The sequence below is a fragment of the Athene noctua genome, chromosome 7 (genome assembly GCF_965140245.1).
Source record: "Athene noctua chromosome 7, bAthNoc1.hap1.1, whole genome shotgun sequence".
NCBI lineage: Eukaryota > Metazoa > Chordata > Aves > Strigiformes > Strigidae > Athene > Athene noctua.
Window position 1 is genome coordinate 26,310,286 of NC_134043.1, and position 27,118 is coordinate 26,337,403.

At 37.0% G+C, this 27,118-nt stretch overlaps 1 protein-coding gene across 1 annotated transcript in view; it reads right to left on the reverse strand.

Annotated features, from left to right (window-relative positions):
- The window catches only part of TTN (titin), a 242,029-nt gene that overhangs the window by 142,618 nt on the left and 72,293 nt on the right, over window positions 1–27,118 (reverse strand). The window contains exons 81-124 of the mRNA XM_074911579.1: window positions 26,757–27,044; window positions 26,256–26,534; window positions 25,873–26,151; window positions 25,516–25,794; window positions 25,082–25,369; window positions 24,621–24,908; window positions 21,627–21,908; window positions 21,079–21,357; window positions 20,687–20,968; window positions 20,283–20,561; window positions 19,533–19,820; window positions 19,104–19,382; window positions 18,731–19,009; window positions 18,354–18,632; window positions 17,494–17,781; window positions 17,052–17,339; window positions 16,248–16,538; window positions 15,259–15,549; window positions 14,187–14,279; window positions 13,785–14,070; window positions 13,349–13,529; window positions 12,906–12,995; window positions 12,556–12,823; window positions 12,198–12,458; window positions 11,404–11,613; window positions 11,218–11,295; window positions 11,079–11,105; window positions 10,353–10,400; window positions 9,395–9,451; window positions 9,199–9,276; window positions 8,695–8,949; window positions 7,957–8,049; window positions 7,346–7,423; window positions 6,591–6,659; window positions 5,893–5,976; window positions 5,608–5,670; window positions 5,276–5,353; window positions 4,835–4,915; window positions 4,181–4,258; window positions 3,222–3,299; window positions 2,924–3,001; window positions 2,648–2,731; window positions 2,309–2,407; window positions 1,079–1,156 (exon numbers count right to left, since the gene is read on the reverse strand). Of these exons, the coding sequence (XP_074767680.1) occupies window positions 1,079–1,156; window positions 2,309–2,407; window positions 2,648–2,731; window positions 2,924–3,001; window positions 3,222–3,299; window positions 4,181–4,258; window positions 4,835–4,915; window positions 5,276–5,353; window positions 5,608–5,670; window positions 5,893–5,976; window positions 6,591–6,659; window positions 7,346–7,423; window positions 7,957–8,049; window positions 8,695–8,949; window positions 9,199–9,276; window positions 9,395–9,451; window positions 10,353–10,400; window positions 11,079–11,105; window positions 11,218–11,295; window positions 11,404–11,613; window positions 12,198–12,458; window positions 12,556–12,823; window positions 12,906–12,995; window positions 13,349–13,529; window positions 13,785–14,070; window positions 14,187–14,279; window positions 15,259–15,549; window positions 16,248–16,538; window positions 17,052–17,339; window positions 17,494–17,781; window positions 18,354–18,632; window positions 18,731–19,009; window positions 19,104–19,382; window positions 19,533–19,820; window positions 20,283–20,561; window positions 20,687–20,968; window positions 21,079–21,357; window positions 21,627–21,908; window positions 24,621–24,908; window positions 25,082–25,369; window positions 25,516–25,794; window positions 25,873–26,151; window positions 26,256–26,534; window positions 26,757–27,044 (8,079 nt within the window). The remainder of the gene's footprint in view (window positions 1–1,078; window positions 1,157–2,308; window positions 2,408–2,647; window positions 2,732–2,923; window positions 3,002–3,221; window positions 3,300–4,180; window positions 4,259–4,834; window positions 4,916–5,275; window positions 5,354–5,607; window positions 5,671–5,892; window positions 5,977–6,590; window positions 6,660–7,345; window positions 7,424–7,956; window positions 8,050–8,694; window positions 8,950–9,198; window positions 9,277–9,394; window positions 9,452–10,352; window positions 10,401–11,078; window positions 11,106–11,217; window positions 11,296–11,403; window positions 11,614–12,197; window positions 12,459–12,555; window positions 12,824–12,905; window positions 12,996–13,348; window positions 13,530–13,784; window positions 14,071–14,186; window positions 14,280–15,258; window positions 15,550–16,247; window positions 16,539–17,051; window positions 17,340–17,493; window positions 17,782–18,353; window positions 18,633–18,730; window positions 19,010–19,103; window positions 19,383–19,532; window positions 19,821–20,282; window positions 20,562–20,686; window positions 20,969–21,078; window positions 21,358–21,626; window positions 21,909–24,620; window positions 24,909–25,081; window positions 25,370–25,515; window positions 25,795–25,872; window positions 26,152–26,255; window positions 26,535–26,756; window positions 27,045–27,118) is intronic.

The following is a 27,118-nucleotide window of genomic DNA, read 5'->3' on the forward strand; positions in this document are numbered from 1 at the left end:
ACAAGAATAAGCTTTTGCTAACAGACACCTCTCGTATTACAAAATCTACATTCAAGCCATCTCCCTCTGAAGCCAATAGAAAACAACCAAGCAATTTAATGAAACTGAGATTGAGATCTCATCTTTTATTTCTGTGGAATTTGAAAATGCTCAGTATTTGAGGCAGTAAACCAGCACTTTCCATTCCTCTGTCCACTAGTTCAATAATGTTGGAATTTGCCCACTTTGAGAAAGCCTCTCTCCCAAATACCAAGAAAATTCCTTGACTAAAGCCATCCCTTGAAAATACTTTCTATGGTACCACTTGTAATGAAAATTGAGTCAATCATTGTATGTTACTGTCCTCCACAGCATTACAGGTGGAAACATCCAAGAGATACCTAATTATTTTCACAGAATCATCTAGGTTGGAAAAGACCTTGAAGATCATCTGTCCAACCATTAACCATTAACCTAGCACTGACAGTTCCCAACTACACCATGTCCCTAAGTGCTGTGTCAACCCGACTCTTATAAACTATCAAGGATGGGCCTCCACCACCTCCATAGGCAGCTCATTCCAACACACAACAACCTGTTCTGTAGAGAAATGCTTCCTAATGTCCAGTCTAAACCTTTCCTGGCACAACTTGAGGCCATTAGCTCCTGCCCTATTGTTTGTTACTTCATTAAAGAAACTCATCCCCATCTCTCTGCAACCTCCCTTCAGGTAGTTGTAGAGGGTGATGAGGTCTCCCCTCAGTCTCCTCTTCTCCAGACTAAACAACCACAGTTCCCTCAGCCGCTCCTTGTAAGACATGTGCTTCAGACCCTTCACCAGCTTTGTTGCCCTTCTTTGGACATGCTCGAGTAATTAAATTTTCACTGTATCAAAACAGGATTAACTGCTGCACTTTATAAATGCAAGTAAAATCAAATTGTAGACATTCTTAACATTTAAGTTTATAAGATATGAGACAAAATTATGTAGTTGTAAATTTTTCTTTATGAAAAGAGTAGATATTAATCCACACTATTTTTGGCACAAATCAAAAATTAGTTTTTGCTTTCTCCTAATATTCCTGAATTTTGGTCGTACCTTCAGAAACCTCTTCTCTGTGAATGGAAATAGATGATTCCTCTATTTCTTCTTCAGCCCATTCTTCAATTGTTGGTTCTTTAAAGAAAGTAATTTGGTTTAGTATTTTTAGGGGATGGATGGATGGATGGATGGATGGATGGATGGAGAAGATGAAGACCAATTCTTACAAGTTCTACATAACAATGACAAATATGCATACAATACAGAAAGTGATGTGCACACACATATGTATGATTTGCTCTAAATGATGTGTTTTGTCCATGCCCCATGTACCCTATTGTGTGTTGTTGTATTTCTCAAATATACTTCACTGGTCAACTGTCAGACCATCAGAATGACTCGGCTCCCCAGACTTCCCAACCACAACAACCTGGGGTGGGGAGGACAACAGTCAAAGAATTAGATGTTACTCCTTGATCCAGTTACATGAAAGTAAGAAGGATAGGAACAAGATGAGAAGGGTAGGTCAAGAATCAAAAGAAAAGTCTGGCATGTGCACATCTACAAAAGGGACTGTATCAGGGAAGCATCAACTTATTCTGGAGTAAAAGGTTAATTTGCAGGAGACAAACAGAGATTATCACTGCACATATCCAATATGAATTAGATAATTTTCATATCTGCTTTAAAAAACTCATGTATGCTTTTTAATAGAATATGTAAATTGTCTTGACTGGCTAGTTATTAATGGGATATAAAAACGGTCCAAACGTTGTTTTCAGCTATCTTGAAGCAGGTATTTTGTGGAATTATACTAACTTAAAACAATTGATGCCAACCTTCCCTGAGTATGAGAATGTGAATTAGAAGAGCTTGTGAGAAGCTAATGTTGCAGAGAGAAATAGTATTGCCATCTGCGGGGCTACAGAGACCTTCGTAGGGAGGAGTATGACAAATGGATGGTTACAGTCCTAATTAGAAGAGTCTAAACTCAACAGTGTACATCCATACTTCTTACTATGATTTCATGAAAGCCTGATCCAAAGATCATTGTATTCAATGGCAGCATTTCCATTCCTGTCAATGGAGTGGGATCCTGTCATTCAAGACTGTAATGGTAAATGGCACTCAGGATGCTCTGAACTGCCTGCAAGTCTGTAAAGTGTTCAACACAAACCTCATACAAGGTAACTAACACAAAATTTTTGTGGATTCTGATCTTGATCTTAGAAGAATATACTTGTAGACAAAGCACAAGTTTCTCACTGTTGTCTACTTATAGTGTACCTTCAGGTGGTGGGATTTCTTCTGGAATGGCAACAGATATTCTTTCTTCTGTAATAAGTACTCTTTCTTCAAAAGTGGCTTTCTTCTGTACTTCAGGCACTTTGAAAGATAATAATATTAGAAGTATGCTTTTCTAATTTCATTGTGAAAACAATGTTGCAAAATGCTAAAAATAAGTTTCCAAATAATTGCTTAAGGGTACTTAGTACATAACACATAACAGAGATTCAATATTTAGAAATAATAATTTTGTAAGTATTGCACAACACATACAACATACTGTAATGATTCACAGCCACTAAATCAGAACAGCAGAATTCACAGAAGCACAAAGCATACCTTTAGCTGGAGGAGCCTCAACTTTTTTAGGAACAGCAGGAGGTACTTTCTCTTTAGGGATAGGTTTCTTAGGAACGGCAGGCACTTAAAAAAAGTATTTAGTTTTAGACCTATGAAGTGTGGAACTGGCAGAGGCATCACGTAATAGAAATGTATCATTCAGAAAGATTACACATGGACATATTTTGCTTACAAAACATAACAGCTGAAGAAGCTGAGACAAATGCAATGTTCTAAAGACTAAAATAAATTATATTACACTGAACAATATTGTACCTTTTGCAGGTGGAGCTTCTACTTTAGGAACATGGGGTATTTTTTCTTCTGGAGCTGGTTTCTTAGGTACTTCTGGCACTTCAAAGATATGAATTATAATAATATTAAGTAACTGAAATTACAGATGTTTTAAGACTGCGTCTGTAGCACAGTTATCCACAAAACTGACAGAAAAGTTACATAGCTAATGTAACTGAAGTACAACTAAAAAAAGATTCACTTAACAATCAAGCCTAAAACTGGTTGTGAACAAGATGCTTAAGATAACAAGAAAATAATGTTATTTATTCAAGTGTACCTTTAGGTGCTGGAGCTTCCTCTCTTTTTGGAACTGCAATTTTTTTCTCTGGGGGAGCTCTCTTAGGCACCTCGGGCACTTAAAAAGGATAAAATAAAACTGAATTGTATATTTCAAAGCTTTTTTAATATATAAAATTTCATTAATCCATTCATAAGAATATCAAGACACCTCACATAACACATTCATACACTTAACATAGAAACATATGAGACGAGCAACATATATTTGGAAAAAAAAAATAAAATCAAGCCAGTCTGTGGAGGCCTATTAAGTGGTTTCAGACTGATTTAATAACTGAAGAAAGAGCTGCCTAAGTGTGTTACTTGGCCTTAAAAACTGCTGTGTATAGACAGAGAATGATACATAAAAAACCAATTTCTAACACAACCATGAGTATGTACAGGCTAGCAAAAATAATTAAAAAGGTATTCAATAGGTACATGTACGCTCCATCACTAAGTATAACTCGGTATGTGGAGGTTCTTCTTTGGGAACAGGAATGTGTACTTTTTCTTCAGGTACAGGTTTTTTAGGCACTTCAGGAACTTTAAAGGTATTAACATTTGTTTAAGTAATATTTCTAAGACTTCTGAGTTCATCTTAGATGAGAACAGACATACAGTACAACACACAAAGACTATATTTATCATATGCTTATATTAAGAATCCTATTGTTAGGAAAACAACACAATAGTACAGGACTGGTTAAAAGCCCACATTCAGGGAAGAAATTCTTCCCTGTGAGGTTGGGGAGGCCCTGGCACAGGCTGCCCAGAGAAGCTGTGGCTGCCCCCTCCCTGGAAGGGTTCAAGGCCAGGTTGGATGGGGCTTTGGGCAACCTGGGCCCATGGAAGGTGTCCCTGCCAAGGAGATGATCTTTAAGGTCCCTTCCAACCCAAACCATTCTATGATTCAGTCTATGATTGTATGATTCTACAATACAAAAGATGGCATACCTTTTGCTGGGGGAGCCACCTCCTTTTTAGCAACAGCAACTTTCTTTTCTGGAACAGGTTTCTTAGGGACTTCAGGCACTTTGGAAAACATTGTCAAAGTGAGAGAGCTTTAGTTTTTGAACCACCTACCCAGATTTCAGTAATCCAAGATTGCTTTACAGAACATAGTGTTTGGACAAGGAGCTGAGCACTGCAGCACAATACAATGTACACAACCTTTTGGACATACAGTGGACTACATGGGAACGACACTACAATACAGGATAAAATTACAGTGTTAACATTACTGCACTATCACATTCATGGATCTCCCTTGAAGTAAAAACACCCTAACTTTCTGCAAAAGCCACACAACATAAATAGAAACAACAAGCACAAGACTGTTAGGAAAGAGAAGGGCCAAAGCTGAGACAAATGCAAGTTGTACGCTAAGTTATAGCACAGATGAAAAAGTGGAAGTATGGAGATAATGGAGATAATGCAAAATCAAATAATGCATATGGAAATAATGTAAAATCAAAGCCACGTAGAGAGTAAATTCCTAAGTATATTCAAGAAAATATTAAAAGAAATATAATGAAAGACAACTTGTTTTGGTTTTGGGGGTTTTTTGGTTGGTTTTGTTTTTGTTTTTTACTAAGGCAGTAGAAATACCTTTAGCTGGTGGAGCTTCTTTTTTAGGGACAGGAACAGGCTTTCTTTCTTCTGGAATATGCCTCTTTGGTATCTCAGGCACTTTAAAGAGATATGTGGTGAACACTTAACAGACAGTAGAAATATTTGATAAATCACAGAAAGCTATTTTCAACACGATGGATAAGCAAACACTACATGTCAAAAAATATGCTGTTTTATCAAACAGATACCATATGCTTATCTGAAAAAACGCTATTTAAAGAATTATTTAAAGTAGTGATGAAGAATTAGATTTAGAAATGCAGTAGGGCTTGAACTTGTGAGAATAGAGCCATAGAAAGAGGAAAGATCTCATTTCTGATATCATATCCTTTGGTAAAGAGTGGTACAGATAGACAACATGAAAGTTCAGAAAGTTCAGAAAAAATGAGTGAATGGTGATAGAAAGATTTTATTCACCTTCAGTGTGAGGGATCTCCACTTCTGTAGAAATTACTTCTTCTTCTTCTTCCTCTTCCTCTTCGACTTCCTTATGTGCTATGATAGGAATTTTAAAGATATTAAATTTGGAGATAGGAAATATCAATGTCTGTAGTAAATCTGAAAAGCTTTTAAGATATTATGTGTGTCCAGTACACAAAGCTCACTGAAACACATATGCTAACATGTAAAAAAAAATTATCCAGAAAACCAACAGCATGTGCAAATTACAATGAGTTTTAGTTAACTGCAGATTAAAATTGTTTAAAAAACTTAAATACTGATTAGCCTCTCATTCTTAATCAATCTACCTTCAATTGGGTAAACAGCTTCAAAGAATCTTTCTTCAACTGTTTTCTCATGCTCTGTTGGCTCTTCAAAGGAAAGCATTTAAAAAATGTTAAAATAAAATAGTTGATATGTTGGCATCTATTAATCTAAAGAAAACTGAGGCTGGCTACGTAACACAATGAACAAAAAGAAGCAATGCATATTGAAAGACAAATATATGATGTGTCTAAATATGTTAAAGAAAATCTAGTAGGATTGAAAGATTGTTTCGATTTGGGTGCACAGATTTTTGGTTTTGTACATACCTGTGACATATGAATACTCTTCTTCTCTGTGGACAGAAACCGACATCTTTTCTTCTGAAACAGTCCATGTTTCTACTGTCGGTACTTTAAAAATAGGATTTTGTTTTAGTATTTTATATTCTAGAGCCACATTAGTGGTAGTCAGCATGTGAGTTTTTATCAAATCTGTATCTGTATTGCACATTTAAGTCTTAGACATATTTAGACAGTCAGTATTCATATTCTAAAATATTGAACACAAACCAAGCATACAAGTAAAGTATTTATTGTCTGTTAAAGACTAAAGACACAGACACCTTTAACTAAAATTTTAAAATAAATGCATGCACAGGCTTTTGGAAATAGTGTATCAGAAGAATTCCAAAGGTGGTTCTTCAAAGCAATTTCGTGGCATTGGGCCAGAATTATGCTTATTATGTAATCATAGGCCAGCAGGCAGAACAGGTGAAGAAAAAGCTAAATCACAGTTCAATAACCTGTAGGCTGTTTTAAACAAAAATCAAAAGGCTAGCCACAAATATGTTTAAAACAGACTTTATGAAAGGTAAAAGCAAGGTACACATGCCAGAGTAGTCACAGCATGACTGGTACAATAGATTCAGGAACATACACACAGGCCCACATATTCACAAGAAGCACAAGAACACACAGGGTGCTGGAAAAAGTGTAAACTGCAATTGAAAGATGCTGATCTGTACCTTCCTTTTTCACAACTTTTTCCTCAATGATCATTGGTGTAGGTTTTGGTGGTAGAACTTTCTTGGTAACTGTTGGCATTAAAATTTTGTTATTCAGTCATATATTTAGCAAAGAGATCAAAATAAGTTTACAGTTATCTAGCAATGATGTTGAAAATACAGCAAACAAGACAAACATAATCTAACTCAATAGCTAAGTCAGGCTCCTTGGAACCATGCAAAGCAACAGAAGGAACGTGTCTGCTTCTTTTTATTGCTACCTCTGGGTAACTCAAGGTGTTTAGTACACAGGTCATATCCTGAAATATATTGAATTGCAGCCAACAGACTCCTGCTGCAGAATGGGAAATGCTATACAAAAGGTGGTGGCTACTAAGAGAATAAGGATTAATCTTTATTTCATAACCAAACTATTAGCCAAGACATCCTGGTAGACAGGTCAATATGGAGATCTGAGGAAGGTGGGGATTACACATCTTCAGCTTACAGTGAAACAAACTGTTTCACACAGTGCAATTTTACACTCACTTCATTTCTTAAAGCACTGGTAGTTAGCACCTGCATTTAGTATTTTCCCCTAAAAAGCTTTTCATCTTCCTTTATAAATTCATCAGAAGCGTTTATTAGATGTTTCAAAGACTGAAAAATTGATCAGACCCATGTTACATGAAGACAAAGCATATGCAGATCAGCTAAGTAACAATAGCCACTACTTTAATGTAAAGGTGACATTAAGGCAATTAAGCAGTATTTACCCTCAGCCCGTTTGACTTTTTCTTCACCAACCCTCTGAGTGGTTATCTCCACTTTTTCATCAACAGGTTTCTTGACAACTGTAAGCAATTCAGATATATTTGTTGTTTAAATAATCTTGCTAATTATTTTCTGTACACAAACCAAGAAGAACTGGCTATTTTCTTGTTTAGGATGTTATAATGTTTGTGCGTCTTGTGCGGTGTTCAGTGGTGGTGAACAGTGGTGGTAAAAGCACTTGTGAAACAGGTCATGAGGCCCACCCTGAGGGTAGTGACATAAATAGACGACACTTCTCAGAAGTGCAGCATTTACTGGCTCAAAAGCACCACCCATACCCAGGGCTAATATACAGTAAGAAAGAAAGACAACTGAAGCTGTTTGATCTTGCCATCAATTCTTAGTTACTTCAATCACCATTGCCACGATTGTCTCTCTACTTGAAATATGAGGTGGGAGAAGAGGAAGCATTGCCATAAGTCATGCTCATGTCACTGTCCAATATAAGCAGAATTCTCTCCTTTTCAATGAAGTGTGAATAACCACCTTCACCTTGGAGGAGATGCATGACAGATCTTAATCTGCATGTTCCTGTTTTGCAAGAAAGTCATACCTTTACGAACTGTTACTTCTTTCTTTTCCTTCTTTTCAGCTGTAATTGTTGGTGGTTTTCGCTCAGGCACAGGCTTCTTAGGAACTTCAACCACTTTAAAAATAATAACACCACTTAATGATGAAAAATGCATTGTCTAAATGCTCAATACACACAAAAGGTATTAGTTATGCCATTATAAATTTATGAAGTTCAAAAAAACACACAGTTTTGGAGGACCAATTGTTGCAGTAAAATTTTCTGTTTATTTCCAAATTTGACGGTTTCTTGGCAGAGCCAAATTCTGTTCCTAGAGGCATACATGTAACTGCTACCCCAGACAGTTAAAGCATGCAAGGAATTTCAAAATACAGCTATTCTCATCAAGCAATTAATGTGAAACATGTAACCTAAATCAAGTTTACCTAGAATACATGAAAATGATAGAAGAAATATTCAAAACAGCTAAAAATGACACATATCCTTACAAACTACTAACTCACATTAGGTTTTAAAGATGTCCCAATCTGCAAAGCCCATTGGCAACCAAGTTATAGTGTATCAATTTCTATCTGCATCTATACCTCGCCATGCTAGAGTCTTTGTCTTAACCTCAAGTGCCAATTAAAACTTGACAGCATATTATTGTTTAAGTTACTGTAACAAAAAGTAAATCCCAAAAATGCTGCCTGGCTTAAAATTTTGGGGCCTTAAATATGTGAAAAGATAAGCAATAAAATGGCATGATAATTAAAATACCTTCTTCATGAATGACTCGTTTCTCTTCATAGCTCACTTCTCTTTTCTCATAAGCTTCTTCCCATTCCTCTTCCCCTTCATCATAGCCTTCTTCCCTGACATAATAGTCATGGTCTTCGCCATAATCTTCTTCCCATTCTTCATAAATTTCTTTGGGCTTTTCATATATTTCCTTCTTTTCTTCATAAATCTCTTCTCTCCTTGCCATGGATGTTATTTTGATCTCTTTGGGCTTCTCTGGCAGCACCTCGGGAACTTAAAAAAAAAAAAAAATACTATTTATATCATAGCCTGGAATCTGCAAGGCATATTGGATGTTCGCTGTTTATGAAGTTATTTCACCCTCACAGATGGTTTAAAGAATTTTTTAAGCAGTCCTAATCACGCTGGATTTTAAATGTGTATGCTTTTTACATAAAGACAAAAGTGAAACAAATTTGACTGATTCAAGGTAATTGGAATTTACTATTTTTTTTTAATATTTTTTTAGAAAGGGTAAGTTACCTTTAGGTGGTGGGACTTCTTCGGGACCTTTTTTAACCACCTTTTTGGAGACTTTCTTTACTGGAACCTTTTTTTCTGCTTAAAAACAATAAATTTTAAAATTTAAATTAAAAAAAACCAAACACCACCAACAACAAACAATCAACAGTCATAATGAATCATGTACACACTGTCTAAAGACTTTAAATATTCTTACCTGGCTTTTTCTCCACTGGTGGTGGAACAAGAGGTAGAAGAATAGGAATAGGAGCAGCTTGTAGGAAAAACAAAATATTTAGAATAAAATGTGATCTTGTAAATGAAGAAAAATCCTAATGCATTTGGAAAATATATGACATGATTTTATTGCAGCCGCAGAATAAAAGCAAACATGGTGCTCATTCTGACAGTTTACTGTAGCTGGAAGAATATATTGTGAATGTGGATCCCCAGTCTACCTTTATTTGAACCCTGACCATTCTCAGCTTTATTTTCTTTACTGCCATCACTCTCCTATCTTTGCTGACAGTAATTCACCTAAATATCAAGTCTTCCCCTTCCTGCTGCCACTGCAAACATTTACCAAATTATCCTGGAAATGAAACCAAGATGATTGAACTTTTAAGGTCCATAGTAAGCTACTGAATGTAACAGAAATATACATAATGTTTGTAGTCTGTAGTCCAATACCAGAACCTGGGAAGATACCATTTACCATAAACATGCAATTTGTTGTATGGTTTTAAAAGAATATTTGTATTTTATTTTTCTTTTTTTTTTTTCTCCAAAGAGTAGTAATTTAGGCAACTTGTTTAAAAGATATTTCTGTGACAAAAAAAGAAAAGGTGAAAATAAAGAATGATCAGAAGAGGAAAACTGAAATAAAAGTAATATCAAGTGAACAAGAGACTGATAGGAAAACAAGATGGAAAGTACAAACACTTTTTAAGAGAAAAGGCTTCATTCCTACTACTACCTGTGCATAGTTTTCACCTTCCATACAGCATAACAAGCCTATTTAAGCCAAGCCTTGATTATATTATATTTATAGAGAGATAAGTAACTAGATCTTATCACTGATCTGTCTAAGATTTTTCTCTGAGGTTCCCACTGGCCTGCTGCTTCAGTACAGATATAAAACACCACTATGGAACAAGTATGGTTTGTTACCCTACCTTCAGCTGGTTTTTGAGGTGGAACTGCAACCTTGGCATCAGGAACATCTAGAAAATCAAAATGTTTAATTGACTTAATTAAAAAAAAAAAAAAGAATATGCTGTCCCCAAGAATAATAAATAGTTCATGGTGCTTTAATCTTTCATTTTCTACCATACAAGGATTGCAGCTTACTCCTCAAAAATAAGCTAGCTGACCAATAGATAACATTGCATTTATCTTTCTGTCTGGCCAGACTCTACACTGTTTCATTTTATTTCTAAATAATTCTAGCATAATTTTGGAGTAGGCTCTTAAGAACATTCAAAACAGTAGACCACTATATATCATAAGGAGATGACTGCTACCCATTTTGCCTCCTTGGTTATTTTTTTCAGTTGTGCAGAAGACACCGAATCTACTCATTGGTAACTCTTAATTGTTCTCTCTCTCAGTCATTCAAACAAAAATAAATTTCTGTGTTTTAGAGAATATGGCTTCCTGTATTGGACAAAATAGGACCTCAGACACATTAATACCACTGATTTGGAGTTACCACAGTATTCATTGCCATTATTTATGAGAATAAATAGTTCCTCATATATATGGATAAGGAAAATTTTTTCAGGGTGTAGATTTGACTTACTATAAACAGGAAAAAAGGATTTGAAAATAGAAGATAAAGCAGAGCAATGCAATAAATCTATTACAGTATAGACATGATGTGCCAGACTTGCCGTCTTTACCTGGTGGCTTCAACTCCAGTTTGATTTCTGCAAAAAAATATTAGATTTCCTTTAGGACTATTTATTTTTCCAGAATCATGTTTCAAACACAAATTTGCAGATGGCCATGATTATAATTTTGTTTAGCAAATTTGCTAACCTTTGGTTACCAGATAGAGCTCTGCAGTGCTTCTTGCTTCTCCTCTTGGTTCAAGACGAGCAATTACAGAATACACACCTGCAACAGGCAACAATGTTGATATTTATATGCCTTTATCATTGAAAAAACAGACAACAAAGTCACATAAAAGAATAGCATCAGCACAAACATTCCATGCATTTTTACCTTCATCTTCTGCAGTAACGTTGTGAATAGTCATATAGTGACAGCGACCTTCACTTCTGAAGCTGTACTTGGGACTCTCTCTCAGTTCAGTGGGGCCTTTATACCACGTCACAACTGCATCATCAAAAGACACCTCGCACTCAAAGGTTGCAGACTGGTGTTCACTCACTACAATGTTCTGTATGCTCTTTGTGAACTGAATTGGTTCCGCTGTTTTTAAAAACAAAAAATATATCTATTGTTATGCACCACCAGGCCATATAGCTAATTTAATTCCTTCTCATTGTTTTCACAGCTGCATTATTGTAAGAGTTAATAACACTAGATCTTCAAAAAGTAGAGTAAGAAAAAGGGACTCCATCTTCTATGAAGTTGTCTATGTAAGAATGAAGATTGGAAGACATAAGAGTATAACTGTAACAAGATTGCCATGCAAATAAATTATACAAGAGAAGTCATTAAGGAAATCAAAGATAAAGAATAATTAAGAAAAAGAGGAAATCTAAGGAAAATGTAAGAGTATCAGAGAAAAAGAAAATAAAAGCAAGTATGACTCGGATTGCTTGAGGGCCAGGGGACATTAGTATTCATGATTTAGTAAAAAACCTAACTTACACAAGTATGTCACATATTGTTCAAAGAGAAAGGACAGTAAAATTCCTTGTTTAGTCCATGTCCAAGTTTGGGAATATCTCTTTAAGAAATTCCTTTTATTTTCATTTGTTCTGTTAGTGGAACATCCAGAAACTGTTTATCACTACCATAATAAAGAGAATCTATATCTGTTTACAAACCTTCAATGGCCAGATCTGCAGTTGTTTCTAGATTGTCAAGCCTGCAGGTATATTGTCCCTGGTCTTCTGTTCTAACATCCTTGATGATGAGTTTGTGTACTTTATCAGAGACTTGTGTCGAATATCTCCCGCCTATCTTAATGGGTCTCCCATTTCTATACCACTGAGACTTGGCATTTGGGATAGAGAATTGACAAGACAGCGTGCATATGTTTCCTTCCTTGAAAGTAGTGTCATGAAGATGCCGTTCAACTGCAGGTTCTATCGGCATGTTAAAACATACATTTTAGCAGACATCAGACAATGGAATAATTAAAGCATAAATTAATTCTAATACATACTTCAAAAGTACACTTACCAATGACAGTTAGCCTGGCACTGGCAATGTGTGGTCCACACACTATTCTGAAATTTCCCTGATCCTCAAGTTGGCAGTTCCTGATTCTCAGTATGTGGTGATCACCTTCAATTCTAATTTCATATTTGTCATTGGAGTCCAGTTTCTGGGTTCCCTTGTACCATGAAAGTTTAATTTCTGGATAATTAATTTTAATCTCACATTCAAAGATGGCATCCTCATCTGTTAAAACCGTCTGATTTTCAATGTCTCTGATCAGAGTAATAGGCTGAAAAATATTAGTTTAAATTAGATTCAAGTTCCCTGTTATGTATTTGAATATTTCATAAATCAGACCAAAAATATGTTACCTCTGTCTGTGAGAGTCGTTGCTGAATAAAAGCTACAAGTTCATCAAACTCCTGATCTTCTCTTTGAGCTTTTTCTGTGAGTTCAATTTCCTGTGAAAAGGAGGAATGTACTCAAAGATTAAAGGATACTAAATGTCATGCCTTCATGTTTATCCAACATAAAATTAGTTCATACATCAGATTTTCTGTAACTGTACTGTAACTAGCTTATCTTTCCATCTTAAAAGCTGCAGTCAAGTTGTGAAGACAGAACATACTTGGCCAGAAGGTCCATTCCTTCTTGGGTTTGAGCATAAAAGAAATTGAGACCTGTCAGTAAAAGATCTAAAGAGGAACCAGAAATTCCTACCCATGCTGTAGCATCAGTGCATGGACACCAAGTCTGTTCAAAGGAATCATACTACTCCTATCAAAGCCAATGCTGCAGTCATGCTGTGTCTTACCAATCTATGACTTTCTTCTGCTTGGGTTTGCTTTAATAACTCAAACGCTTGCAGGAGGCCACGGAAATCTGTAATTCCATACATGCGAGCATATTTCTCATATTCTTTGGGATCTACATTTTTGAGAAGTTCCAAGATATCAATAGGTTGTTCCTCTTCTTGCTTCTTTTTTGTTGGAGTGCTATTCAAATCAATGACATAAGTTAAAATATACAACACTTCATTCCTAGAAAGTTGTTCACTGAAAAAATGAATCATCTTAGAGCTGCCTTGTGCAGTGGAATCCTTTAGTTCAGTTTAGTTAGGTGCTTCTATTTTTAGTACAGTTATTCATATTTAACCACTATTAAAAAATTATATCTTGATCTGATGTCTAGAATAAAAAATGTTTCTTCTATGTTGATGGCAAATTAATCTATAAAAACTTTCTATATACCTTTTTAGTTTTGCCCTGAGATCCCCTTCAACAACTTCTTCTTTCTTTCTTTCTTCAACTTGTAGGGTTACACTCCTCTCAATTTCACCATGTTGGTTAAAAGCTACGCATTTATACATGCCAGAATCAGTTTTTATTGCATCCTTTATTTCTAGTTTTGCTTCATCTCCTCTCTGCTGGATTATAATGCGACCTCCCTGGTTGAGTTGCCTCCATTTTCCCTTCATCCATTTAACATTTGGAATTGGGTCTCCTCCAACTTTTGCAATAAATTTTGCAACAGTCTCTGCAGAAAGATGCAAATGAGGAAGATAAGTCTTTTCAGCTCTCTATGACAACAGGACATAAACAAAAGGTATAGGCAAATAGAAGATAATGTATGTTTTTGAAAAGAGTTCTTACTTTCCATGACTTTGATATTCTGAGGCTCTGACACAAAATAAAGTTTTCCTTCCACTTCTACTTTCTTAGCTGCTGGTGCAGCTGCTGGTTTTTCTAAAAAACAGAGTCAAACAGTTAAAAAGATAGTTTCATGTAATAGTTTATGTTCATGTCTGATGATGCTTCCAAAGGAATTGTAAAAAAATGAATGAATTACAGAGATGGAACAAAATGTTATGCAAGAGATAAAAATACAAAATACTTTCATGTTATTTTAATTAACTTGTATTTTACTTCCCAGATGAAAGTGAACACTGTGGGCCATACTGTGTTGTTAATTAACCTTAGTCAGGTCATTTACATTCTGCATGGATGCAAATTCATAGATGGATATGCAAATAAGAATCCTCATTTTCTAAAATGGATAAGTTTTTAGTGAGGCATTCTCTTTTCTGTTTCTGAAAATTTCACTCTGAGTTACTTGCATTTTTTTATCAGTGATCTACTAAATTCTCATTTTCTTTTGTGTAGTTCTTGGCCTTGCAGTTACCCAGAAAAGATATGTATTACTGAACTCTTATTTATTTTACGCAATGGTAAGGCAAGACCTACAGGAAAGAACTCATGCTTAGACATACTTTCAGCTAAAATGTCAAAATGTCTTAGAGTTGTAACAGTACTGAAGCAATTAGCCTCTAAGACCATGTCCTCAATCAAATTCCTTTTGTATTTTCTTTTAATAAACACCACTTTTCTCATCCTTTCTATAAAATATGTATGTCCAAGTAATTTCATTCATTTAGCTTGGATTTTTCTTAAAGTTGGTGTTTAGATTTAGCAGTTACTTTCTTAATCTTTTTGGTAAGAATATACTATGGATTTGACACTGATCTCCCACTGTTTATGTCGCTATTTATATATAAATTATTGTTAAATATACTGTCTTCACAGATTGTACAGTTTTTCAAAGAAGTAAAAGATACTGATAGTTTGCTAATAGATTATTAACATTTTTTTCCACAGAAAACAAAGCAGGATGGAATTGTGCTTTACATTTCTATCATAGACCTTGTTTTTCTCCATGTTACTGTACCTTTAACTGTCACTTTAGATTTGCAAGTATCAGTGCCAGCTGCATTTGAAGCTTTGCATACATATTCTCCTGAATCGGATTTGATAACTGCAGCAAGTTCCAGAAGAGCTACTCCATTAGCAAAGCTGAAGTTGCATCTGTCTGAAGCTCTTATTTCTCTCCCTGCCTTCAGCCACTGAATCCGGATTGGCTGTGATCCTTGGACGTGGCAGCTGAGATGTAGGGTATCACCTTCCTCTGCTGCTGCTGTTGGCTGAAGAGGCTGGTCAAAAACTGGAGGTTTTTTAGGTTCTGGAATATGAAAATGCTTGAGTGAATACTGAAGGAAGGAAAGTAAGATTAAGAATGTAAGAGGAGATACATGTGATTCTTAAGAAGACAGTGGCAAAAAATGAAGATAAGTCTGAGAATGCCAATCATATTCAAATGGAATTAATATCAGAAGAGTATGTTTTCTATGCAAACATGCAAGAAATATATTTTCTCCACGCAGCAAGGACATTCACATGTGAAAATAGTATAAGAACTAAAGCACAGCTATTAGGCTGCAAAACTATATAAACACCTCTATAGAAATAAATATGCAATCCCCTGCAAGAGTGTTACGATGAAGTGCCATGCTGCCACAACACACTGCCATGGCTGCTCAAGCTTAGCTGTAACTACACAGAAAACTGTTATTCCATGAAAAAAGAATGACTTAAAATTCAACAGAAATGTCACACAAATATTTCAATGTTCACTTTCAATCAGTCATAGCAAATACTGAAAGAGTAAAGAAGCTTCTCCCTCAAAAATGTTTAATTTTTATCACAAAATTGAAAGAATTCCTTGATTTTGTGGTTTAACTCAGTTTCATCTTGTCCATCTCAGGACAAATTACTGCTGTTAGGTGAGTAAAACCAGCTCATAAGACAGAAGCCGTATAATTGCAAGAAATGTACAACAGAGGAAAGAAATAACTGAAGGAAAATAAGACTCCAACTAACCTCTGATAACAACAGAAGATGTACACAACACGCTTCCTGCTTCATTGGACACTTTACAGGTATATAAACCAGCATCTGATTGCTCTACACTCTTTATATGCAAAAGTAAGGTATTGTTTTTGAAAGAGATTTCACAATGAGGGCTTGAATGAACTTCCTGATTGTTTTTATACCAAGCAACAGTCAAAGGCTGAGAGCCAGAAATACGGCCCTCAAGTTTAAGTTCATTCCCTTCTGTTTCTTCTACTGCTTCAGACAGTTTCTTAGTAAAAGTAGGTGGAGTTTTTCGTTCTGTAAAAAAAGAACATATTATTGAAATTCTATGAATCAAATCTGAAATGAAAAATTCTAAAGAAAATGCTTCAAGAAAAATCTGAACATTGGAAAACTGATATTTGTTCTCGTTCATACAGGATTTTTTTTTTTTAAAGTATGCCAATATAAACAGCAGGTGTTCTGCTCTTAGAGTCACTGTCATAGCTGATTTTTCTATTTGAAAAAAAAATCCTCTTACACTGATTTAAGTCAAATGTCATTTAAAAAAACCCAAGATTTTTTGTTGAGTTCTCAAGAAAGAAATAGGCTATAAGAAACTAGACCAAAGAAAATATTCTTTTATTTCTCCACCAACTGTTGTTAATGACTCTTTCTAATTCCCTTAAAAGACACATGGGTATCTCCAGATATGTACTTTCAAACTATATCTCAAATGTTTTTCTCAAATTGATTTTGTAGTAATAAGGTTAACTTCCTTTATAATTAAAGGAAGAAAATTGTACACACAATATGTTTTCTATTCAGTACCTTTAACATTCAGTTGAGCTGTGCAAGAGTCCTTCCCAGCTTCATTGCTAGCATAGCATGTATACTTTCCAGAGTCTCCCCTGTCAACACTCAAGATGGTCAAGTGAGCAGTGTTGTCTACATAACTGATCTGGTAGTTTCTTCCTGTTCTAATCTCTTGGTTATCTTTTGCCCAAGTGATTCTAATGGGCTGTGTTCCAGAAATGTGACACTCAAAGTCAGCACTTTCTCCAATAATACCATCCACAGGTGTAATTGGTATGTCAAAGAATGGAGGAGTCTTCCCTTCTGAAGAGTGAAAGAAATAAAAAAGCATCACTTCAAAATCTTTATTTGCTTTAAATTTCTGTGAAATAAATATTATTTGTAGAATATTAAACCCATATGTAAAACAAAAGTGAGTTTCAAGATATTTCCATTAAATATTTCACGGCCCACCAACCTGTAAGGACAAGCCTGCCACTAGAAGAAGCAGTCCCAATCGCGTTGGTAGCTGTGCAGGTATATTGCCCAATAAGGCTCCTATCTGTCTTCAAAATCCGGAGAGTTGCTACGTTATCCACAAAGGACGTGTGAACATTGTAGTCCTCTTTTAAATGTACACCATCTTTAAACCAAGTTACTTCAATAGGTTCTGAACCAGCAATGCCACAATCAAATGTAACTGGTAAGCCAACAGTTTCATGAACATCTCTTAATTTTCGTGTAAAAGAAGGAGGAAGTTTACGCTCTGTAAGAAAGCAGGTATTGCACAGTGAGGGTTTTCAGAAGATATGTACCTATTGCTGTATTCAGTAGTAACCACTCTAGAGTGATATAATACCAGTAGTAGAGGAGTAATATACTGTAGAGTATGATGGATTTTTGCTCATAGCCTCCAAATAAAAATGTTATTCAGCTTGTCATTTATTTGGAAACTGATGTGAAAAGAGCACTGTGCATATAGTTGCAGGAAAATACATAACCACTCTGCCCTTAGTTACATCCAGTGAGCCTATTTAACCCTCAGGACTGCTAATGGTGGAAACAAACAAAGCAATATCCTCAATGGGGAAGGAAGATGCAGAAGCTTGCATACCTACAGAAGAGCTGTGATCAGTAAGAGACAGATTTCGATTAGCTTTACTGGTAGGCGTTTGTTAATAGACAATTCTACAGGCTATCTTACACGTCAAGAAAGAGTGAAGTGTTTAACAAGAAAAAGGTAATCCTTGTTTTTCAAAATAGAAAAATACTTAAATACTTTAAAAAATACTTAAGAAAAATAGGCCATTTTTCTATTTTTTAAAATTAAATATTCACCTTGAACTGTCAGCAAAGATGATGAAGCAGCCTCCCCAACAGCGTTTTCTACTTTGCAGATATACTCCCCACTGTCACTACTGTCTACCTGGCTGAAAACCAGAGTGGCAACTTGGTTCTTATAGTGCATTTTCACAGTAGCAGTTCCTCTCAACTTTGTATCGCCTTTGTACCATGATACAATCATTTCTGGTGTTCCAGCAACCTGGCACTGTAAGGATGCAGAATCCCCAACAGTCACCTGAACTGGCTCCAAGGGTGTAATGAAGTAAGGTGGTTCTGAAGAACAAACACACAACATTAGCGTAAAAAGGTTTTGCACAACGGCCATTAGTAGCTCAAATAACACTTGATGAAGTGATGGTGGCTTGACGCACCTAGTACTGTGATTGCACCATGACAATTGTCTTGTCCAGAATCATTTTCAATATGACAAGAATATTGCCCCTGATCTTCTAGTTTGCTACTAGAGATTTCCAGTATGGCAGATGTTTCTGTAGTGGTGATGTTACACTTCTCAGATTGCATTATTTTTACTCCATTTTTCTTCCATGTTACTGAAATTGGTGGAGTACCCGTATATGTGCATTCCAAGATTAAATTTTTCCCTTTTTCTACATTTAAATCATTCACCTTCTTCACAAATTTGGCTGGTTCTATAATGAACAATGTGAAGAAAACAAATTAAAGAAGGCCAAGAGACCATTTTTAGAAGCATAATAAGCATAAGAAACAGTAGTCTGGACAAACCTTTGACAAAAAGATGTGCTGTGCAAGAAATTTTCCCTGCCTCATTAGAGACCTGGCAGGTGTAGTCTCCACTCTGAAGTGGATGTACATCAAACAGCTCCAGTTCTGCAATTGAATCTTGCAAGGTGATGTTGCATCTTTCTCCTGGTACTAGTTCAACACTACCTCTAAACCATTTAACTTCCAGTGGAGAGGAGCCTTTTATGATACTGGTAAAGGTTATGTTTGCCCCAGATAAAACATTCAGTGGTTCAGGTTTCTTCACAAAAGATGGTGGTTCTAAGCATGCAAATAAAACACACAGAGAAGAAGTACATTTAAACTTCTCATGAAGAGCATAGTAATCAGAAATATGTAACAAAGGAAAGAATGAAGGTTTTTTGAAAATAAACTTGTGCCCTCTGACTCTGTCTTCTTTTTGATACTGACCTCTAACACTCAAAAATGCGCTGCATTCATCAGACCCAGCTACATTACTAGCTGTGCACAAATAAGTTCCCATATCAGATTCCTGAAGTCTATTCACTTTCAGAGAACAGGTATTGTCTGTAAGGGTGGCCTGATACTTGTCTCCACTGGTAATCTCCTGTCCATCATGAAACCAGGAAACCAGAATAGGTGGTGACCCATAAACTTTGCACTCCAGTACAGCAGAAGAACCCAGCTGACCATATGTTTCTTTCAGTTTTCTTGTGAAAGAAGGAGGTATAATACGATCTGCATTTGTTAAGAGAATTAAAAAAAAATAAAAAAAATTACCATATATGAGCTTAAAATGCACAAAGTTCCCCATGCATAATAAAATTAGTCTTTTCCTACACAAGTAATTGAAAAATAGCTGGATGATGGTTAAGGCTACACTGGAGCTTTCTTTCAGACATTTTGAGGGACACCTTTTATTTTTGCAGTTCTTTTTCATAAGAAACAATATTGTTCCAGCTGTTCAATAAGACATGTAGTTTAAGGCTGAAGAAATCAAACCCTTGCAACAACTTCTGCCCCTCAGAGGTTAGGCAGGCATCTAGTCTTGATGCCTGTCAAAGTGGCATGCCAAGTAGTCCTAAGGTTATACAAGTAATGAGTCACTCATGACTAGTCTCAGTCATGAGAACCAGTTTGCTGTCTGAAGGCTTTGTAAAGGAACTATAGGATCAGACTCAAAAAGAGTAGTCAACTAACCTGAAACATGCACTGAAGCTGTGCAGCTGCTTTTACCAACACTGTTTTTCACCTCAAAAGTATATTCTCCGCTGTCTTCTAGTCTTGCATTGAGGATCTTAAGCCCAGATACTTTGTTGAAGAAACTGATTTTATATTTATGGTCAGTGGACAATTCATTTCCATCCTTAAACCACCTAGCAGTAAGTTCTGGTGTGCCATCTACTGTGCATTCCAGAGTACAAGAGTCTCCAGCTGTAACTTTGACTGGGCCTGGCTTCTCTACAATGACTGCAGGTTCTGCAATAACATGCAAGTCACAAAATTTTTTAAAAAAACAACAATGCAGTAATTATTAGTATGATAAAAATTGAAATTTTAAAGCATCTTAAAACACATTGTGGTTTTTATCCCATGCTACCAACCTAGCACTGTCAGCGTGGCAAAGCATTCCTTAACTCCAGCATCATTTTTTATCTGACAAACGTATTTCCCAGCATTGGCTGGTTCTGCATTTCCAATTCGCATGGTTGCAATGTTTTCTGAATAGGAGATCCAAAGATTTTCACTTTCTCTAATGATTTCCCCTTTGTCTTTTAACCACAGAACAGAAATGGGCTGTGATCCTTCTACTGCAGCCTGCAGTTCAATTGACTCCCCAACTACGACAGTGAGGTCACTCAGCTTCTTCACAAAGGATGGTGGTGCTATTTAAGAGAAGATATTTAACAGTAAAAAACCACGCCAGGAATGGAAAAGTTGGAGGAGAATGGCAGGAACAATGAAATGCCAAAAAAGTGCCAATGTTTATACAAACCTCTTAGTGTTACAGAGCCAATACAGGAGTCACTTCCCACATCATTTACAGCTTTACAGTGATATTCACCAACATCTCCAGTATCCACACTAAGAATGTGAATACTAGCTAGGTAGTTCTCGGACATAACCTTATACTTCTTGCTACTCCGAATTTCTCGTTTGTCTTTATACCATGAAATCTGGAATGGAGGAGTGCCCTGAAGCTCACATTCAAGGTGAATATCAGACCCTTTCAAGGTCTGGACTGGATGGGGCTTCTTGGTAAAAATGGGGGGTGCTGAAAAAAAAAAAAAAAAAGAGGTTAAAGTTTGTGTTATTTGAGCAAAGGAGATTGAAGAGGACAGACTATTCAAGTAACCGTTCTGACACTGAACAGCAAAGACGAACCATAAATAAGAAAGATCTCCCACAGCATAACAAAGCAAGAGATCTGCCTTCTATTCAGACAGGTTTTTGCCTCTGACTAAAGAAAGTGGGATTTAACAGCTTTTCCACAAGGGAGGACTCATATAGATAAAAAAGTAAGGAAAGAGCTGGGATTCTGACCTTTCACTTTCAGTGAGGTACTGGTGCTTGCACTACCCGCTGGATTCTGAGCTTCACAAGTGTAGTCACCACTGTCTTCAACGCTGAGGTTGTGCATTTCAATGGCTGCCACCGAATCCACAAAGGACATTCTGTATTTTTCACTGGGATGGATCTTGGTATCACCTTTGTACCAGGTGACTTTGATTTCTGGAGACCCACCTATTTTGCATTCATACTTAGTGGAATCATGCTGTTTCACAAGTCTTGAGGAGTCCAGTTTCTTAATAAACCTTGGTGGTTCTGGAAAGCCAAAAAGGGGAGATGATGCTTTGAACTGCACTGACTCTGAATAAGCAGGGACATACATAACAGAAAATGTAAACTTTTGAGAACTTATGCAAACATTCTAATTTTGCAATGGCTATGAAACTTATTATAGATTATTTCAAGTTGATCCAAAATCTAGATTACGAAGTAAACAAGTTTTCTATCTGCATTTCAATTAGATTCTCTGTTCTTTACTGTCCCACTCTACTTGTCCTTCTATGTATTCAGTACAGATCCGCTGACATGTGGGTTTCCTTTAAGTAATATCCTCTTGCAATACATGAATAATCAAAATGTCTGATGGAAATGCAAGAATCCAAACTGTTCAGCCAAGAAATATTATTAATGGCATTTATGATGAGCATTATAGCAACTGTTTTATAACCTAATATGTCATTAACAATTGATATAGTCAATAAATGTGCCTGCACTATAACCCTTCACATATTTATTGCAAAGCCAAACATAAAAGTGTGTGTAAGTAATAAAAGTCAAAGAGCTTAGGTAGCAAACAAAAGAGGTTCAAAATAATCATGCTGGGAAGGATCATGACGTGGCTGATATTACAGAAATAGGGCTTAAAGGTCCTGTGACTGAAAAGAAACCGGATGGTTACATTTTGTTCTGTAAGGAGAGAAAGGAGTGGAGGTTTGACACTTTTCATCAAAAGCACCATATGGATGATTCAGAATCACAAGACTGAATGTTCATGGATCAAAGATATAACTAAATTAAACCAAGAAGTGGTAATGTGGGCACAACAAACAAATCTCTGCAAAACAGGATGAAGTGCCTCTTTGTGCATCTGTCTGTAAAGTGTAGGAAGAATAACTATTTTATTGTGGGTTACTTCAACCTGTGGGACATTTGTCGAACATCCTATGTTGTTAGTAACAAAACTTCCTTAGAGTTTTAAAAATAGAAACGATGGCTTGTTAACAAAAGGACTCTTGGAACCTTAGCAATTTACTATCTGATTTCACTTTGACAAAGTGTTGATTACATATCTGCATGCTAACATTTGCTGAGTAGCCACACTAATTCTACTCCTTTCCAAAAATGAGGATATACGAGTTAGTAAGGTATATACTTAGATGTAAAGCAGTTTCTAGAACCTAAAGCAATTGTTAAAACTACAGATTGGGAACATTAGATGGGAAAGTTAATAAAAACTGGGAGATTTTCAAGGTCAATTGAACAAAATATCTTAATTCTGCAAACAAAATGCTGTGTATCATAGAAATGAGACAGCATCTGTTCAAATTAAACATGTGCAAATGAATACACACAAAGAGCTTGCCCTTCCAACTTCTGTGAAAACTGGCTGACGATGAACATCATTAATTTCACAGCCCTGGGTAAACTGTACAAATCCTAAAGGACTGAAATGAGTGCCAGTATAAGTTCAGGATCAAAAGGAAAATAATAATTCAGGGCAAAAAAAGAAAATCAGGATTTTATGAATCAACAGTTGAAGAGTAAGAAAATAAATAAGGCCAGTAGGGATGATTTTATGAATGAACTCTGGTCAAATAAACCTATTAGCAATGTTATCATTAATAATAAACAGAATTGTGATTTTGGTGGAAACAAGCTTTAAATCTTTTAAAGAGGTTATATTTCTTGCTACAATTTTTCAGTGCTCTTTGTAAGTCAAGCTATATAATAACAGCATCCCTACTTGCCACTTAATCCACAGGTAATTCAGCCTACCATACTCTTCCCACCCCCACCAAGAAAAATCCCCATGGATAGAATATACTCTAGATATATACAATACAACTGACAAACATTATAAAATCTCACTAGTGGTAGTTCAGCCTCATGTGTTATTTTTCTCAGAGAGTAAAATTCATATTTACTCTTGAAATGTTTTTGTTCCTTTCCCCATAAATTCATACAGAGAGAAAAAAAGAGAAAGCACCAAACCAACAGGGATATTTGAACTCATGCATAATTTAAGTAGTGTATTTTAAACTAATTATTTTATAAAATCAGTAAGAATAAGATATCCGGAACAGCTATAAATAAATACAGTGTTCCCACCTACACTAAGGAAATTACATGAATATACAAGTGTCACTTGTACCAAGACAGTTTGATCCAGTCATAAATTTAGATCATTGGAATGTATAAGATCCAAACACTATGTGGAGAAGCAAAGTGTTGGCGGGATGGATATCTGTCACCAAGTCTGCCCTCAGATCCTCCAATTTTGCTGTTTAGAACAGCAATTTCCAATGTTTTCAGTCCATGAAAGAGTAAAACTATTAGCAGGAGCTGCACACCCTGTAAAAATACATCCAAGTCTTGCAAGTGAACTGAGTTTCTCTCAGTTATCTTTCCCTCCCCTGGACAACTTAATGAATGTCACTGCTGGAGAAAGACTTTAGGAAGACATACTTTGCTGGCCAATAGGGCCATTCATAAAGATGCAACAGGGCACTAAGAGCTAACATTTCAATGGAAGAATCCCTTTGATAAGACACATCATGCACTATACCAGAACAGAAGAAAGATGACTAAGTATTCAAATATTACAATAATTTTTAAATGAAAAAAAGACATCTGTGTAGCATCTTGTAAAGGTTGTTAGTCTCACGCATGTCTGCATTAAGGGCTTTGTTTTCCAGGTGTCTGCCTTGCAAAGAAAAGCCTCGTGAACACTAAAGCTCACAGCAATACCTTGCACAGCCAGCTGAGCTGCACATGCGTCCTTTCCAACACTGTTGCTCGCAGTACATGTGTAAAGTCCAGCATCCCCTTTACCAACTTTTAAGACTGTCAAGCTGGCCGTGTTTTCCACCAACGTCATCTTGTAGTTACCCCCTGGGCGTATCTCTCTGTTGTCTCTGGTCCAAGTAATCCTCATGGGAGCAGAGCCAGTCATGTGGCACTTAAAGGTTGCACTTTCCCCTCGTGCCACATTGATAGATACTGGCTTGATGTCAAAGAAGGGAGGTTGTAGATGTTCTGCAAAGAGTAAAGCATGACAGAGCTCACCACCAAACCCTCCTCACCACACACCTCACCATGTCACGCCCATGCTCCCTGACCACCATACCATGGGCAAAGTGGGAAAAAGGGTGAAGAAATAAAAGAGCAAAGACATAGAAAAGATCTTTGTTTAAGTGTGAGCTACAAACCTGTGAGGACAAGTTTGGCACTGGAAGATGCAGTCCCCAGAGCGTTTTGAGCTGAGCAAGTATATTGACCACAGTAAGCCATACTAGTTTGCAAGATCTGGAGAGTCGCAATATTATTTAAGAAGGCTGATTGCATGTTATCACTGTCGCTTAAGAGAACCCCATCCTTGTACCAAGACACCTGGATAGGCTCTGAGCCATTTATGCGGCAATCAAATGTCACTGGGGCACCAACTGCCTCTTGAATATCTTTCAGTTTTCTGGCGAATGTAGGAGGAAGTTGACGTTCTGCAAAACAATAATAATCACTACTATAAGTAGGAAACCACCCCGTCAATCTAGAATTAACTCTGAGATTCTTAAGTACCCCTTTCTGTAGACAACAAAGATTTCCTAAAAACTACCCCAGAAAAGAGTGGCCTTTGGCACATCACCTTTAACAACAAGTAAAGCTGTGGAAGTGGCGAAGCCAACGCTATTTTCTGCTTTGCAGATATATTCTCCAATGTCACTATCCTCCACGGTGGAGAATGCCAGCGTTGCCACATTGTTCTTCAAGTGCATTTTGTAAGCCTGTGTTGATCTGAGCTTGGTGTCATCTTTGTACCAGGACACCTTGATTTCTGGCGCACCACCAATCTGGCATTTTAAGACCAAGGGCTCCCCAACTTTCACCTCTACACGGTCCAGGTGCGTGACAAAATAGGGTGGTTCTAGGGAAGGAGAGAGTATGGTGAGCAGAGGCAGAGCATCAGTGGGGTCCCTTAGGGGGGGTCAGGGGTGATGCATACCTAAGATGGATACAAGGCTGTGGCAAACATCCCCACCCGCCTCATTTGCCACCTCACAGGTGTATTCGCCTTCATCGCTCTTGGTGCTGTTAAAGATTTCAAGAATGCCACATTTGTCAGTAGTTGTAACACTGCAGCGTGGAGACTGAGCAATGGGCATGCCATTTCTTTTCCAAGTGACAGAGATGGGAGGGGTGCCTGTGTAGCTGCTTTCCAACACAATGGACTTCCCCTGCTCCACGCTGAAATCACTTAATTTCTTCACAAAGACTGCAGGCTCTGTGGAGAGGCACAGATCAATAGTGAGAGGGACAGCTGTGGCAGGGCTGCAGGTAGCGCATGAAGGGAGATAGTTGTGCATACACGCATGCGCACAAACACACCTTTAACAAAGAGTTGGGTTGTGCATGAGGCACTGCCAGCATCATTTGTGACCACGCAAGCATAGTCCCCGCTGTGGCCTGGCTCCACATTGTATAGCTGCAGCTGTGCCACAGACTCATCCAGAGAGATGGAGCAGTTGCTGTCCGGCACCAACTCCCTGATGCCTCGAAACCAGGTCACTTTGAAGGGAGTACTGCCCTTGATGTAGCTGGTGAATGTCACGCTTGATCTGGGCAAAACTTCCTGGGGATCAGGTGTCTTCACAAAAGAAGGTGGTTCTAAGGATCATACAAAGAAGTGAAGAGGAAGAAAGATGTTACTAGGAGAGTGTCTGTGGGGGAGGAAAACTGGAGCATGTTTGAGTCAAAAATAAGAGAGAAAGAGGAGAAAACAGAAAAAAAAAAAAAAACATGAAAAAAGGAACCATGGGAAACCAGAGGGAAGGAATAGAAGAGGGAGTAAGAATTTCATTGAAGGGGCTGTAGTGTTCTTCCACTGACCTTGTACAGTCAAGAAGGCACTGCATTCATCAGATCCAGCCACATTGGCTGCCACACAGGTATATGGCCCTGTATCTGTGACATCCAGGGCATTCAGCTTCAAAGCACAAACGTTATCCAAGAATGAGATTTCATATTTTTCTCCACTAACAATCTCATTTCCATCCTGAAACCAGGCCACAGATATGGGGGATGTGCCAGACACTTTGCACTCCAGAAGCACTGAAGATCCCAGCACCCCATTTGTTTCCTTTAGTTTTCTTGAGAATGAAGGAGGAACAAGACGATCTGAGTATGACAGGGCAGAAGAACAAGAAGAAACGTGTTGGGGTTTTTTTCAGGGGAAAGGAAAGCAGAAACGA